Source organism: Macrotis lagotis, chromosome X, assembly GCF_037893015.1.
Source record: "Macrotis lagotis isolate mMagLag1 chromosome X, bilby.v1.9.chrom.fasta, whole genome shotgun sequence".
Classification (NCBI taxonomy): domain Eukaryota; kingdom Metazoa; phylum Chordata; class Mammalia; order Peramelemorphia; family Peramelidae; genus Macrotis; species Macrotis lagotis.
The window spans coordinates 673,896,621-673,909,725 of record NC_133666.1 but is presented as its reverse complement, the minus strand read 5'-3'; the positions used below and the strand labels follow the sequence as shown (position 1 = coordinate 673,909,725).

At 42.3% G+C, this 13,105-nt stretch overlaps 1 protein-coding gene across 1 annotated transcript in view; it reads right to left on the bottom strand.

Annotated features, from left to right (window-relative positions):
- The window catches only part of LOC141501628 (2'-5'-oligoadenylate synthase 3-like), a 28,670-nt gene extending 15,716 nt beyond the window's left edge, over positions 1-12,954 (bottom strand). The window contains exons 1-8 of the mRNA XM_074205792.1: positions 12,360-12,954; positions 11,092-11,374; positions 9,464-9,639; positions 8,672-8,925; positions 8,353-8,506; positions 6,694-7,059; positions 5,069-5,351; positions 935-1,110 (exon numbers count right to left, since the gene is read on the bottom strand). Coding sequence (XP_074061893.1) covers positions 935-1,110; positions 5,069-5,351; positions 6,694-7,059; positions 8,353-8,506; positions 8,672-8,925; positions 9,464-9,639; positions 11,092-11,374; positions 12,360-12,536 — 1,869 coding nt within the window. The 5' untranslated portion in view covers positions 12,537-12,954. The remainder of the gene's footprint in view (positions 1-934; positions 1,111-5,068; positions 5,352-6,693; positions 7,060-8,352; positions 8,507-8,671; positions 8,926-9,463; positions 9,640-11,091; positions 11,375-12,359) is intronic.
- Between the last annotated feature and the right edge of the window lie 151 nt (positions 12,955-13,105).

Genomic DNA, 13,105 nt, shown 5'->3' with positions numbered 1-13,105 from the left:
TAATACTTTTCATATTAGAAATTAAAAGTCTTAAAAATCAAAGGAAAGATGAACAAACAAAAAAATCTATTGAGCAAATATATAAAAGTAGGAACTTTTTTGGAAGGAAAAAAGCAATAAAATAAACAATTGACTAATTTGATAAAAACAAGAAAGAAAAAAACAAATTACTAATCAAGAGGAAATGAAAACCATCAATAGAAGCTATTTTATCTAATCAGATGCCAATAAAACTAATAATCCAAATATATAAATTGCTCAGATTAACAAATAGGAAATAGTATGCTTAAATAGCCTGAACTTAGACAAAGAAATAGAATAAGACATAAGAAGAAAAATAAAACCAGAACCAGAATTTACAAATAACTCTATCCAACATTTAAAGAGAACTAAATTTTTATACCACATAAACTGTTTGAAAAATAGGTAAAGGAATCCTAACAAATTTCATCTATGACAAAAATATAATCTTCATATCTAAAACAGAAGAATCAAAACAGAGAAGGAAAACATAGATCAACTTCCCTAATTTTTTTTAAAAAATTTTAAATAAAATACTAATATATCATGAAGATCATATACAATGACTAGACTGGATTTTTTCCAGAAATGTAGGGTTCAATATTAGGAAAATTATAAGCATAATTGACCATTTTAATATCCAAAATAAAAAATTACAATTATTTTGATACATGCAAAATTTTTAAAATATAACACATATACACAAATACAACCAGAAACCATAGGAATAAATGATGCTTTCTCTAAAATGATAAGTAGCCTATATCTAAAATTGACAGCAAACATTATATGTAATGGGAATAAATGAAAACCCTTTCCTTTTTTAAAAAAAGAAAATAGCTCAGAGATTTTATTCTAATAGTTTTGATTACAGTATGTGTGTTTATCGATGGCGTTGTGTTCCAGGACTTACCTGCTGGTACCAATGTTTCACTAGAAGGATGAGATTCTTTAGCTTAGAGGGGCGACTGTTGACAAAATCCCTCTGGAGCTCAGTAAAACACTCAGAATAGCTGCCGCCTGGAAAGCCATTGCTTATGAGGTCTGTATAGACCTGAGGTTTATATTTGGAGCCAGGGGTGAGAGGACCTGTGAAGAAACATATACATACTTCCTCTTTGCCACAAACTAAACTGGTTTTCTCTCCTAGGACAGAGATTTCAAAGACATAGAAAAGTCTATTTCTGCACTCTGGGTCAAGGGACTGACCTATTCCCTTCCACCATCCCTGAAATCAGAGGTCCAATAGGGAATTCCTTCCTTTCAGAGATCAGGACCAGAAAAGGAGAAGTGACTTACTTGGGTCTAAATCCAGGGTTTCTTTCATGATATCATCTTGTCGATAGCCCAAGGAAAGAGTGGTACACAAACCACTATTGGGCAAATAGGTTCTGACGCTCTGTTCTGTGATTAAAGGTAGGTGGCGTGGCCTCACAAGGTGATTCCCAATCTTAACTGACTGAACTTTTTATCAGGGACTTGGATAAAGAAAGGGATAGCCAGAGGCAGCTAGGTGGCACAGATAGAGCACCAGTCCTAGAGTCAGGAGACCCTGAGTTCAAATCTCACCTTAGATACTTAATAATTGCCTAGCTGTGTGACCTTAGGCAAGTCACTTAACCCCATTGCCCTGCAAAAAACAAAATCAAAGTAAGAAAGGAATGGCCTGCTCATCAAATGGTGGATGTCTTCTAAGACAGATGGCAGGCTCAGGATCCCTAAGGATCTAGGAAGGCTATGAGTATTGGACTGAATCTAGAAAGATAACCACTAATTATGTTTGTATATAAAAAAAAGAAAAGCATTTCATATATAGAAATCTGGAGTTTTCTATCTAATCCTCTTCTATTAAGGGAGTGTCCATTTTATGTATTGTTAATTATAATAACAGCTAGCATTTATGCACTTAAAGGTTTGCAAAGTTCTTTTTTTTTTTGGTGTTTTTTTTTGCAAGGAACTCAAGTCCTCCTGACTCCAAGGCTGTTGCTTTATCCACTGTTCCACCTACGCTGCCCCTGGTTTGCAAAGTTCTTAACACATGTTAACTAATTTGATTCTCATGACCAACCTGGGAAGCAGATGTTATTATTACCACCCCTGTTTTACAGATGAGGAAACTGAGCCACAGTTTAAGTATCTTAAGTGATTTGTCTAGGGTCACTCATCTAGTGTGTGTCTGAAGTGGGATTCAAATGCACGTTTTTCTGACTCCTAGTCCTATGATCACTGCAAAACCTACTTTATTCACTTGGTGTTTGATAAATTCAGAATAAAAATAAATTAAAACCAAACCTTTAAAGAATGAAATTCAGTGAGGACAAGTAAAGTTTGATATATGGGTGTAAGAATTCGGCTTCACAAATACAAAATAGTGAGAGGTCTAATTATCTGTCAATTCTGAAAATGGTTTGAAGGTGTGGGTAGACAGATATCAGGAGGGTGATGTACCCACCATCAAAACAAATGTGATTTGGGGCTACATGAAGAGGGGCATTGCTTCCAGAAATAGAGAATTGCCATCCCATTATACTCTACCCTTGTCTGCAGTACTGAGTTCCATTCTGAAGGTCACAGTTGGAGAAGGCTATTAGCTGGGCGGCTTAATCAATCAGTTATCATTTAATAAGCACCTCCTATTCCAGACCCTGTACTGAATATCTGTTGGAAGAATGGCGAAGGAACATTATGTTGATAGAACTAGTCATGTTTAATCTGGAGAAAATATCTGGAGAGGGGAAAGGAGGAATGGGGGGTATGATAGTTGGCTTCAATTATTTGAAGGACTATCATACAGAGGAAGAATGTTCTTGTTGGGTGTATTATAGTGAGAATTCTTGGGGTGTTAGGAGTGGGACTATGTGGTCCCTGAGGTCCCTACTGACTCTTGAGTTCTATGGTTTTGTGAATTTTCTCAGTTCTCTATTTAGGACCATTCAGATCTTTCCAGTTTCTGTGCTCTGGTTTACCTTGGCTTGGAGTAAGACTCTGAGAACCATAGAGAAGTATATGGAGCATTACGTGTTGGGTGATCACAGAGAAGAAACAAAAGTGGCATCAGCAAGTAAGAGTTGATTTACAAGCTTTATGAAGGAAGGGTATTTGATCTTTTTTTTTTTTTAGGTTTTTGCAAGGCAAATGGGATTTAGCGGCTTGCCCGAGGCCACACAGCTAGGTAATTAAGTGTCTGAGACCAGATTTGACCCCAGGTACTCCTGATTCCAGGTCCAGTGCTTTATCCACTGCGCCACCTAGCCGCCCCCAAATTTTTGTTGGGTATTTGATCTTAATGTTTTGTGGGTAGATAAACATGAAGGGCAGCTCTATCAGTGGGAAACTACAGGGCCTAAAGATAGAAGACATGAGGTCTTAGTTCTCATTGTCACTAGCACATCAATTCACTGCTCTGATGGGTGTTGTGATAATGAAGCAATTTTCTTTTCTTTCACTTGATGCTTTCTGTAACCATTAAAAAGTTTGAGATGGTTTCCAGGTAATATAATCATTTTATTAATGAGACCAGTAGATTTTAAATAAAAGAGTAATCATTTGGCTCTCTCTTAGACCAAGGCCCCCTAATGGTGGTGGGATTACAGCTTATATGCCCTTTGAAGAGAAAGTATTCCTGAGAGATACCTAATCACCTTTGATTGGTTAATCAAATGGAAAGTGAGCTATCTTGGGGTATGTGACTTAGGTCACTCAGATCTTGGTCAAAGGGACATCAATTTCTAAATCTATTGTCTTGATACTAGGGAGAATCAGCACTTTCCTAGGACTTGTATGAGCAAATTCTTCATACAGAATGCACCTTATTGGTCTAAACTTATTATTTCTTTTACTGTCTGATTAGATCCTGGCCTAGGTAAATCTTTAAGAAAGATTTTTCCACTGGTTAATTTTTGAATGAGAAAGTAGAAAAGGAGAAAACTTGGTCTTAATACAATAATTACTAATTAAATAGGAGAGATGTTCATTTCTCATATCTCCAAAGGCATCACTAAGCATGTTGTCCATCCCATTGTCCATCCTTCATTCTCAAAGAGGACCAGTGACATCATAGGTAATGCTCCATCTTGCATGTGAATTGGATTTAAGTGAGGTGATGCCACACAAAGTCATCTCTCTCTGTCCTCCAGAGTCATTGGATTCTAGCAGGACTAAAGGTCAGGCTCTTGGCTTTTCTAAATTAAGATCTTTCCCTGGTCTCATTTGTCTGAGGCAATGTCCTTTCAAAGACTAAGGCTAGGTAAGAAATGAGGCAAAAGGTGGCCTAGTTGAAAATATTCTATATTCTAAGGCCCCTCCTGGACTTGACATGGCAGCTAAGTGATACAGTAGTTACAATATTAGGCTTGGAGCCCCAAAGACTCATTTTCCAAGGAATTCCCAAGTGGAGTCATGAAGAGTCAGTCACAGTTGAACAAAAAGCTCTGACATCCCCTGATCTAAGGCCCTTACCAGCTCTGACATCCCCTCTTCGAAGAACTTTCCCAACTCTGCCATCCCCTGTTCTAAGGATCCTCCCAACTCTGATATTCCCCATTCTAAAACCCCACCCAATTCCAACATCCTTTGTTCTAAGGTACTTCCCAAACATGATATTCTCAGCTCTAAGGATCCTTCCCAGATATATGGAATTCTAAAGCCTCTCTCAATCCTTATGTTCTATGATCAAATGAGATAACATTAAAGGGACTTGAAAATTTATAATTATTAGTCATTACTATTATTCTATGATGAATAATTATCTTTACATATTTATATATGTTCCATGATGAATAATAATCTTTCTAATTATTACTATTATTATTATTAATTACTATTACTCCATGATGAATAATAGCATTCTACAGCCACTGAGCATGAAGTAATTTACCAAGCTTTGCCTGATAACATGTAGCTGCCCCTCTGGTAGCTCCAATGGAAGAAATGGGGGTCCCCCTACAAGGAGGGACATTTATTGAGAGGTCTGGAGTTAAGATGCAACAGTTTCCTGTCTGGATCCCTTCCCTGCCGGGGAGGCCACCTCAACTTGCCATGCACTCACCTAAGGCATCAAAGGCAGGCCTCAGGGAGACATCCATCCAACTTTGGAGTGATGTTGACACCAGCCGGAATCTCAAGACCAGAGGATCCTGCTGGGCAGAAAACTGGAGGCTCAAGCCCTGAGGTAGATCCTGCCGGCAGGCTTCCAGCTGTTTGTGGATCTCAGTGAAGTTCATTGATTGCCAGGTCCCTTGGTCAGCATAGGTCTTAAAGCAGCTGAGGAACACGATGAGGTCAGCATCAGTGCCACCTCTCAGGGCTGTGCCCCGGCCATAGGAACCACCCTGAGAAGAAGACAAGAGCAGCCCTATGATTACTCAAAACTGGGATCCTGAAGGAGACTTACTAACTAGAAATTTCTAAATAGCTGTCTATTTGTTATCTTGAACTCTAAACTTCTGGATAATTTCCCTAGAGATTTGGTACTTCATAGACAGTTACTATTTTCATGTTTCTTTGGGAGCTGGATCATCTAATCTATTCCCCTCTCTCACCTTAATGGCAGATCACAGTTGCATCCATTTGGGTCCAAGACAGGTTCCATGCCAGACTTGTCACCCCCTAAAATATGAGTTTGGAACAAGGTAGCAACTAAAGGTTGGATTCAGAATGAGGAAGACCAGGGTTCAAGTCTCATTCCTGACATCTTGTGGCCCTCCAGAGTCACTGGATTCTAGCAGCAGGACTAAAGGTCAGGCTCTTGGCTTTTCTAAATTAAGACAAATCACTTAATCTCTCAGTGTTCTAAGTGATCTTCTAATACTAGCAGTTGCAAGAGAAAGTTTCCTCTCCTTGGGGCTCCCCATATCAATGCAATCAGAAGTCCAGTCCAAGAAAGAGATCATTAGAAACAGCAGAGAACCCAGGTACTGGTTGTCAATAACTCAGAGTCAAAAAGCTGCTAAGACTAGAATCGTATTTAAGAATAAATTTTGTTAATGACTTAATTTTTCATTCCTATCATGACTCTCCATGACCCCATTTGGGGTTTTCTTGGCAAAGACACTGGAGTGATCTACCATTTCCATCTCCAACTCATTTTACAGATGAGGAAATTGAGGCAAACAGGGTGAAATGACTTGCCCAGGGTAATCCAGCTAGTAAATGTCTCAGGAAAGAATTGAACTCATAAAGATGCATGTTTTTGACTTGAAATACAGCACTCTATAAAATATGATGCCATCTAGCTGTCCCATTATATCATGTACTTTCTCTCCATATATATATATATATAAATATAGATATACACATATATGTAGAGGTATTTATGTATACATATTCACATATATATTTATATATAAAATGGCTTGTAATGGGTTCCCCTCAAAATAGACAGGACAGGTGCTTCTGGCTTCTCCCTCCACAGTCTTCCCTCCCAATTGAACTTGGAGTTCTTAAATACCTTTCATCTCCATGCCAATATTTGATGGGTTAGAAGGAGAGGGACACCTACCTACAGGGTTCAGTTCTGTGTCCTGAACCCAAGTAGGGGTACTCTGGATCTGACTTTTATAGCGGATTCCCTTTAAATACCATTTCTTTGGGGGGGGGAGAGAAAATGAACTTTAAGAAGCCTTGAGTTCTTGGGCTGTAGAGCCTGCTCACTTCCTCATGGTCCCTTCTCACCTTGCTGACTTTCAGCACCCGGATGGGAGGAGAAGATGCTTGGAAGCACTTTTCTCGGAGGCACCTGAAGATAGCATCTGTGACTTTGCCCATCTGCTCCTGAAAACCTGCATCTGGTTGGAGAACATCCTGAATGAACTTATCCAGGTCTTTGGCTGGGATGTGGTAGATTTCCATGCCTGTCCTGTTGGGATGGACATCCTTAGTAGCTCTTTCAGAGTCAGGTTTCCTCTTGGATAACTCACTGTTTGAGGATCCTGGACATTTAGGGATGCTGTTTGCAGAGCTGTCACTGCTCCTTGGTGCCCCCCTTTCCTTCTCCACAGAGTCTTTTACTTTAGCTTCTTTTCCTGGAGTCAGTAGACCCTGAAAGTCCACAAAGAAAGCTGTTTTTCAGGGTAGCCAGGTGGTGCAGTGGATAGAGCACTGGCCCTAGATTCAGGAAGACCTGAGTTTGAATCTGAACTCAGACACTTAATAATTACCTAGTTGTGTGACCTTTGGCAAGTCACTTAACCCCATCACCTTGCAAAAACTAAAAAAAATTGTCTTTTTCTGATTCTTTGTCTCTGCACACTCCTCACAAGTGTCTCTTTCCCATGCTATTCTCAGTTTATCTTATACAAGCTGCTAAAGTACTCTTTCTATGGAAGTTAACCATATTCTTCCCCCATTGGTGCACTTTTTAGTGCACTCCTAATTTAGAGACTCCTAATTACTTAGATATAAAATCCAAGTTCCCTTGCCTGGCATTCAAGATCTTTTGCAATCTGACTCAATCTATGCTTGGGGGCTCATCTCATTCTGAGCTCTCTGTAGCCAAAGTAAAGCCCTTTTCTACTGGCATGCTTTCAGTCACACAATCCCTGGAGGCCCCCTCTCATTGAGAATGTTTGAAACCCAGTTTTCCAAAGAGCATTATGGCATAGAACTAGACCTTGGAGTCAACTGTGTTCCCACACAGACCAGGAATCAAGAGACCCAAGTTTGAATTCTGGCTTTACAAAGTCATTGTGAGACTTTGGACAATTCCCTTCCCCTCTCTGGGCTTCATTTACTCATTCAGAAAAATGAAAAGTTTGGACTAAAAGATACCTAAGACTTTCTCTGTTTCAAATGTTTACAAACCTATGAACATGACTGAGGATGACTTAGGCTCATTCCCCTGGGGGGAGTCCTTTGGTCTGGTCATCAGGGTATGAAACGAGCCCAATTCCATGTTCCTTGTTGCTCAGATACTCCACTTCTCATCTTAGTCTTTGCAAGGGGATCTCACCTAAGGGGATCTATCTCACTTCTCACATAGGATCTCTTATGTCAGTTGAAACATGCTTTCTCTTTACTTCTTCTTGGTGGAATCCCTCATTTTCCTTTGATAGTCAGGTCAAAGGACCACTTTCCTAATTCTCACATTCTCCTCTTCAAAATACCCTTCTCTATATTTTGTATTTTTTTTAACCCATGGACATGTTGCTTTTTCCAAGACAGTTTAATTTTAGCTCCTTGGAAGTAAGCTGTTTGGTTTTTTCATCTTTGAATCCCCAGAAGCTAACATAATAAGTAATTAATAAATTCTAATTGAATGAATAAAAATAAAGGAATTGTGACCAGAGGCAATCTCTCTAGCTCAGAATGGTTCTCTCACACTTTTAAACTCACCAGAACATCCCAGGGTTGGACAGGGGAGCCATCTCCTAGTACAAAGCAAGGATAAGACAAGGAGGACCCAGCTTCATGAGCCAGCAGGTTCCAGTGCTGGTCGTCCCTATGACCCACATCCCAAGTGGGATCAGCAGGGTCCAAGATCACAGGTCTGAAATTCCCAATAGATAGAAGGGGTCAGATCAGTGTGAGAAAGCAGCCTTTTCCTCTGAAGACCCCAGGCCAGAGAAGAATCTTAGATTTAAGCTGAGGGATTTCAGAGTCTGTTGGGTTTCCCAGCCTATCAGTTTATATGAGAGATTGAGCATGGTGGTACCTGGGTTTCTTGAGTTGGTTTTGTAGAAAAGCCCCAACGACTTCATGCTCCAAGCTGTAGTTGACCTCCCAGTAGACACAGAGCTCTTGGTATTTCTGGATTAGCCCCAGCACAGTTCGGAAACCTTCAGTCATGTTGAACTTCTCTTTCCCACACCCCCTTTCCCAGGCAAAGATGGTTAGGAGTTCGAGGGCATAGTCTGGGGGCAGGGACATCTTTGCTGATTGAAGCTCTGCTTGATGAGCCTCCTTCACCTGAAAGACCAAAATCAGGAAGAGTTTGGAATTCCTAACACAGGGTGGGTAGGGCTTTACTGCTAATGGGCCAGACCTTCCAAGGGACAGATCAGCTCTCTCCCTGACTCAGATCTTTGGAAATCCAGCAAATTTACTGTCTTTACTTGGAGTTCCAAATGGTCCCTGGTCCATAGTGCCCAAGGTCTGCCCCCCAGGTAGACAGTGGATACAAGACAGGATAAAGTCAGGGTTACAGATCAGTACTATTCAGAATTAGGGTTAGGTCAAGGACAGGTTAATCGAGGGTCTGGATTAGTCACAGGCTAATGGACACAGATAGGGTGAGGATTTGAAGCAATGATAGGCTAACAATGCCTGTGGCTACACAAAGATAAAGGCATCAACTTCTCCCCTAGGGAAGCTGGTATCCTAGTTAGAGGAAAGATCTATCTGCCTCTAGAAGGTATCCAGCGTGGACAGAGCTTCCAAGGGTGGCAGGGACCATACTGGAAGGGACGATAGGTGACAGGAACCAAACGGTAGGATTCTCACACACCAGCAGATACCAGTGCTTCACCAGGAGGATCAAATTCTTCAGCTTTGGGGGGCGATTGTTGATGAATAGTCTCCTCAGCTCCATGAAACAGGCACTGTATGTACCAGCTGGGGAGCCACAGCTAATCAGGTCTGCATAGACCTTGGGGCTGGGCTTGGAGTTGGATCCAAGTTGTCCTGCGAGGAAATGACACTGATATTGCTTCATCTCATATACTGCTCAGTGTTGGAAATACAACTGTAACGTTAAGCAGCAAGCATCTTGTGATTGAGCAAGCAAATCTGCCTCATACCTCAGCCTCTATTTTTAATCCTATTCATTTGTAAATTAAGACATCACTCCAATGTTGTTATTCGTACTCTTGGAGAAGGATGAACAGCAATTAATATACCAGTTGGAGAAAGTACAGAGACACACACAGGTATAGAACCTAAAAAATATGGTTGGATATGATTTCTCAGGAGTACGAGCCTTGAAACAGGGAAGAGAGGCAGTGAAAGGCTCAGGAAAGGGACAGACCCTAGAAATTCAGATGACTAGTCCATCCAGTGGAGATAATGAACCCAAGCAGAGATTTATACTTTGGGACCATAAATAGTGAATTCCCCTTTTCACAGGTGCCCAATGTATGTCTCATGACCTCTCTCCTCTAAATTTGAGCCTACTATAACCAAAAATTGCTATGTGTCTTTGGGGAGAATGATGTTTGTCCTTCAGTCTTGAAGAACAATGACATCAGGGAGGTGATGCCATGACTTGCAAATGAATTGGATTTGAGAGAAGGAGTGCTGGGTTAGGTTTCATTTCTCCTCTGGGATCATCTGGGTCTAGTAGTCAGATATGAATCAGGACTACTGGAGATGACCCTGGATGTGAGGCAATCAGGGTTAAGTGACTTACCCAAGGTCACACAGCCAGTGTCTGAGGCTGCATTTGAACTCAGGGCTTCCTGATTCCAGGGCTGGTCCTCTATCTACGTGCCAATTAGCTGCCATTATAGAAAAGTATACCCCTGGTGCTAGAGGTGGGGAGTAGGGGGATGGACAACATTTTGTACCAGCTATTCTTACCACCCTATTTGTAATAAAAGAATTCAGTAGTAGGAATAGCAATCCAGAGAGTTCTCTCTAAAAGTGAAGAGTAGCAGACACCCTCTGGGGACCCAAACTTTGAGTGTGAGTTATGGGTTAGTCCTCTGAGAAGAGATCTCTTTTCTCCAGGAAATATATCCTGGGCTCTTTGCACTGTTTTACACAATAGAATGGGGTGGGGAGGACTCGTCTGAGGGGTTTCATTAGGCAACTAGAAAGTGCAATAGATAGAATGTGGAACATGGTTTCAGAAGACTCAAGTTCTAATCCTGCCTCAGTGACTTTTAAGTTGTGTGATCTTGAGCAAGTCACTTAACCTCTGTCTCTCAGGTTCCTCATCCCTACAATGGAGATAATAATAGAGTCCATTTCCCAGATTGTTGAGAGGCTCTAATATACTATCAATTCTAGGCATTCATTGTACATGATGCCAGGTAATGAAGGCCCATGGGAGAGGAAGTAGAAGGTATCATATCTCCACTCTAAGGAATCTCTGAGCAGGTCTTGCCACCTTTCTAGGGCTAGGCTCACTCTCACCTAGAGCATCAAAGGCAGGTCTCAGGGAAACATCTATCCATCTGTGGAGTGGTTCTGATACCAGCCGGAATCTCAAAGCCAGAGGATCCTCCTGAGAGGAGAACTGGAGGCTCAAACCCTGAGGTTGATTCTGCCAATAAGCTTCCAGCTGTTTCTGGATGTTAGTGAAGTTTTCTGACTTCCAGGTCCCTTGGTCAGTATAGGTCTTGAAGCAGCTGAGGAACACTACAAGGTCAGCATCAGTGCCACCTCTTAAGGCTGTGCCCCGGCCATAGGAGCCACCCTGAGGAGAAAACCAAATCAGCCCTGGTATGATGAGATCTTCGACCTAGGCAGTTAGAAGGGATTCTTGAGAGACAGTTTGATAGAGTGGGCAAAGTCCCGGACCTGGATTCAAAACTCCTTTGGTTCTGCTACCTGTGTGACTTTGACAATCCACTTCTCTATTCTGGCCTCAGTTTCCCCTTCTATAAAATGAAAGAGTTGGTCTATTTGGTCTTTAAGACTTCGTTCTGTTCTAAATCTAGAATTCTAGTCCAACTCCTCTCATTATTTAGATAAAGAGACTGAAAAGTGAGAGAGGAACAATGATTTTTCTATTTGTAACACAAGTAGTAAGTTTCAGAATTTGGTGCCATGTTATTATGGTACTGGGTGCCATACTGCTTGGTTCCTACATCTGTGAAGTAATGGGCTGTTTTCAAAATGGTTCTCGGTTCAGCCCTTTTGAAGTAGGCAGGCATCATCATCTCTGTTTTACAGGTAGGGAAACTGAGTCCCAGACTGGAGAAACGATTTGCTCAGACGTCCTGAGTTCTAATCCCTGGCCTTGCTGTTATGTTCCTGAGGGTCCTTGTATCAGCTTCCTTGCATCAGTTTCCCAATCCATCAATCCTGTTATCCTCTATGATCTCTATGCACCCTTCTAACTCAAACAGCCTGTGCCTCAGTTCTTTATCCAGAACCCAGGACTCCTGGTTCCCAAGTCCACAACTCTCCTCTCAGAGGCCTTTCCTGATCTCACCCCAGTGGTAAAGCTATCCCCATCTCCTTACACCCCTCAGATCACTTTCAGCTTACTTTTTAAATCATTTAATATTTTGATATTTTCTTCAACTAATATCCTCAGTGGTTGGTACTTACGAAGTCCTTCCTTATTAATGAATTGTGCCCATGGGGCTGAGGCTCCCAGGTCTTCCAGGTTCTGCCCTCTTGTCCCAGATCCCCCACCTGTCTTCATCTCCTGGCAGGACTCTGGCCTCACTCACCTTAATGACCTTCATCACCTGGCCCTTGGACGTGGAGTTCTGGAAGCCCTTCTCCCGCAACACCTGGCAGATGGCATTCACTGCTTGGCTCACCTGGGCCAGGAAGTCTTTCTGTGGCAGCAGATTATCCTGGACAAACTTGTCCAGGGCCCTGGCAGGCGTCTGGTCCAGCCCCATGTCTCCGGTTACAGCAGGGATGGGGGGGGCCGGGGGCAGGGGTTCTAAGGGAGGCCAGAGCTTACCTTACCGGCAGCCCAGCTTCACCCAGGTCTCAGGCAGGTGGATGAGAGCCAAAGGCGGGCCCCAATCCCATTGGCTCATGGAGCGGGGAGGGCTCCTGGTTGGGCTAGTTTCATTTTCCTGTGAAGAACACGCCCGGCTAGTGGGAAGCACTGAGAGATTGGAGCCCGGAGGGAGGAAGGAAAAGAAAGCCAAGGAGAGGGGAGTGTGGCTTAGGCCGAGGGGCCCGAAGCCAGCCTCCCCCACTGTGCTGCTGCTATCCTACCCCTGGGTGGCTCCAAATCTGTGCCTTGGAGGAAATTTCTTCCAATTGAGATTCTATTCATCTCTTTTACTTTCGATTCTGCTTTGACTTTCGATTCCTGGATCCCCCAGGAGTTCCTGCTGCCTCCTCTTCTTTCTCTCTGAGTGAAACCCTCAGCTTCCTCTCTCTCAAACTCATCCCCATTCCCTCTGCCCATCCCTACCCCCACTTAGGGATGGCACAGCTGGATGGCTCCCAGTCG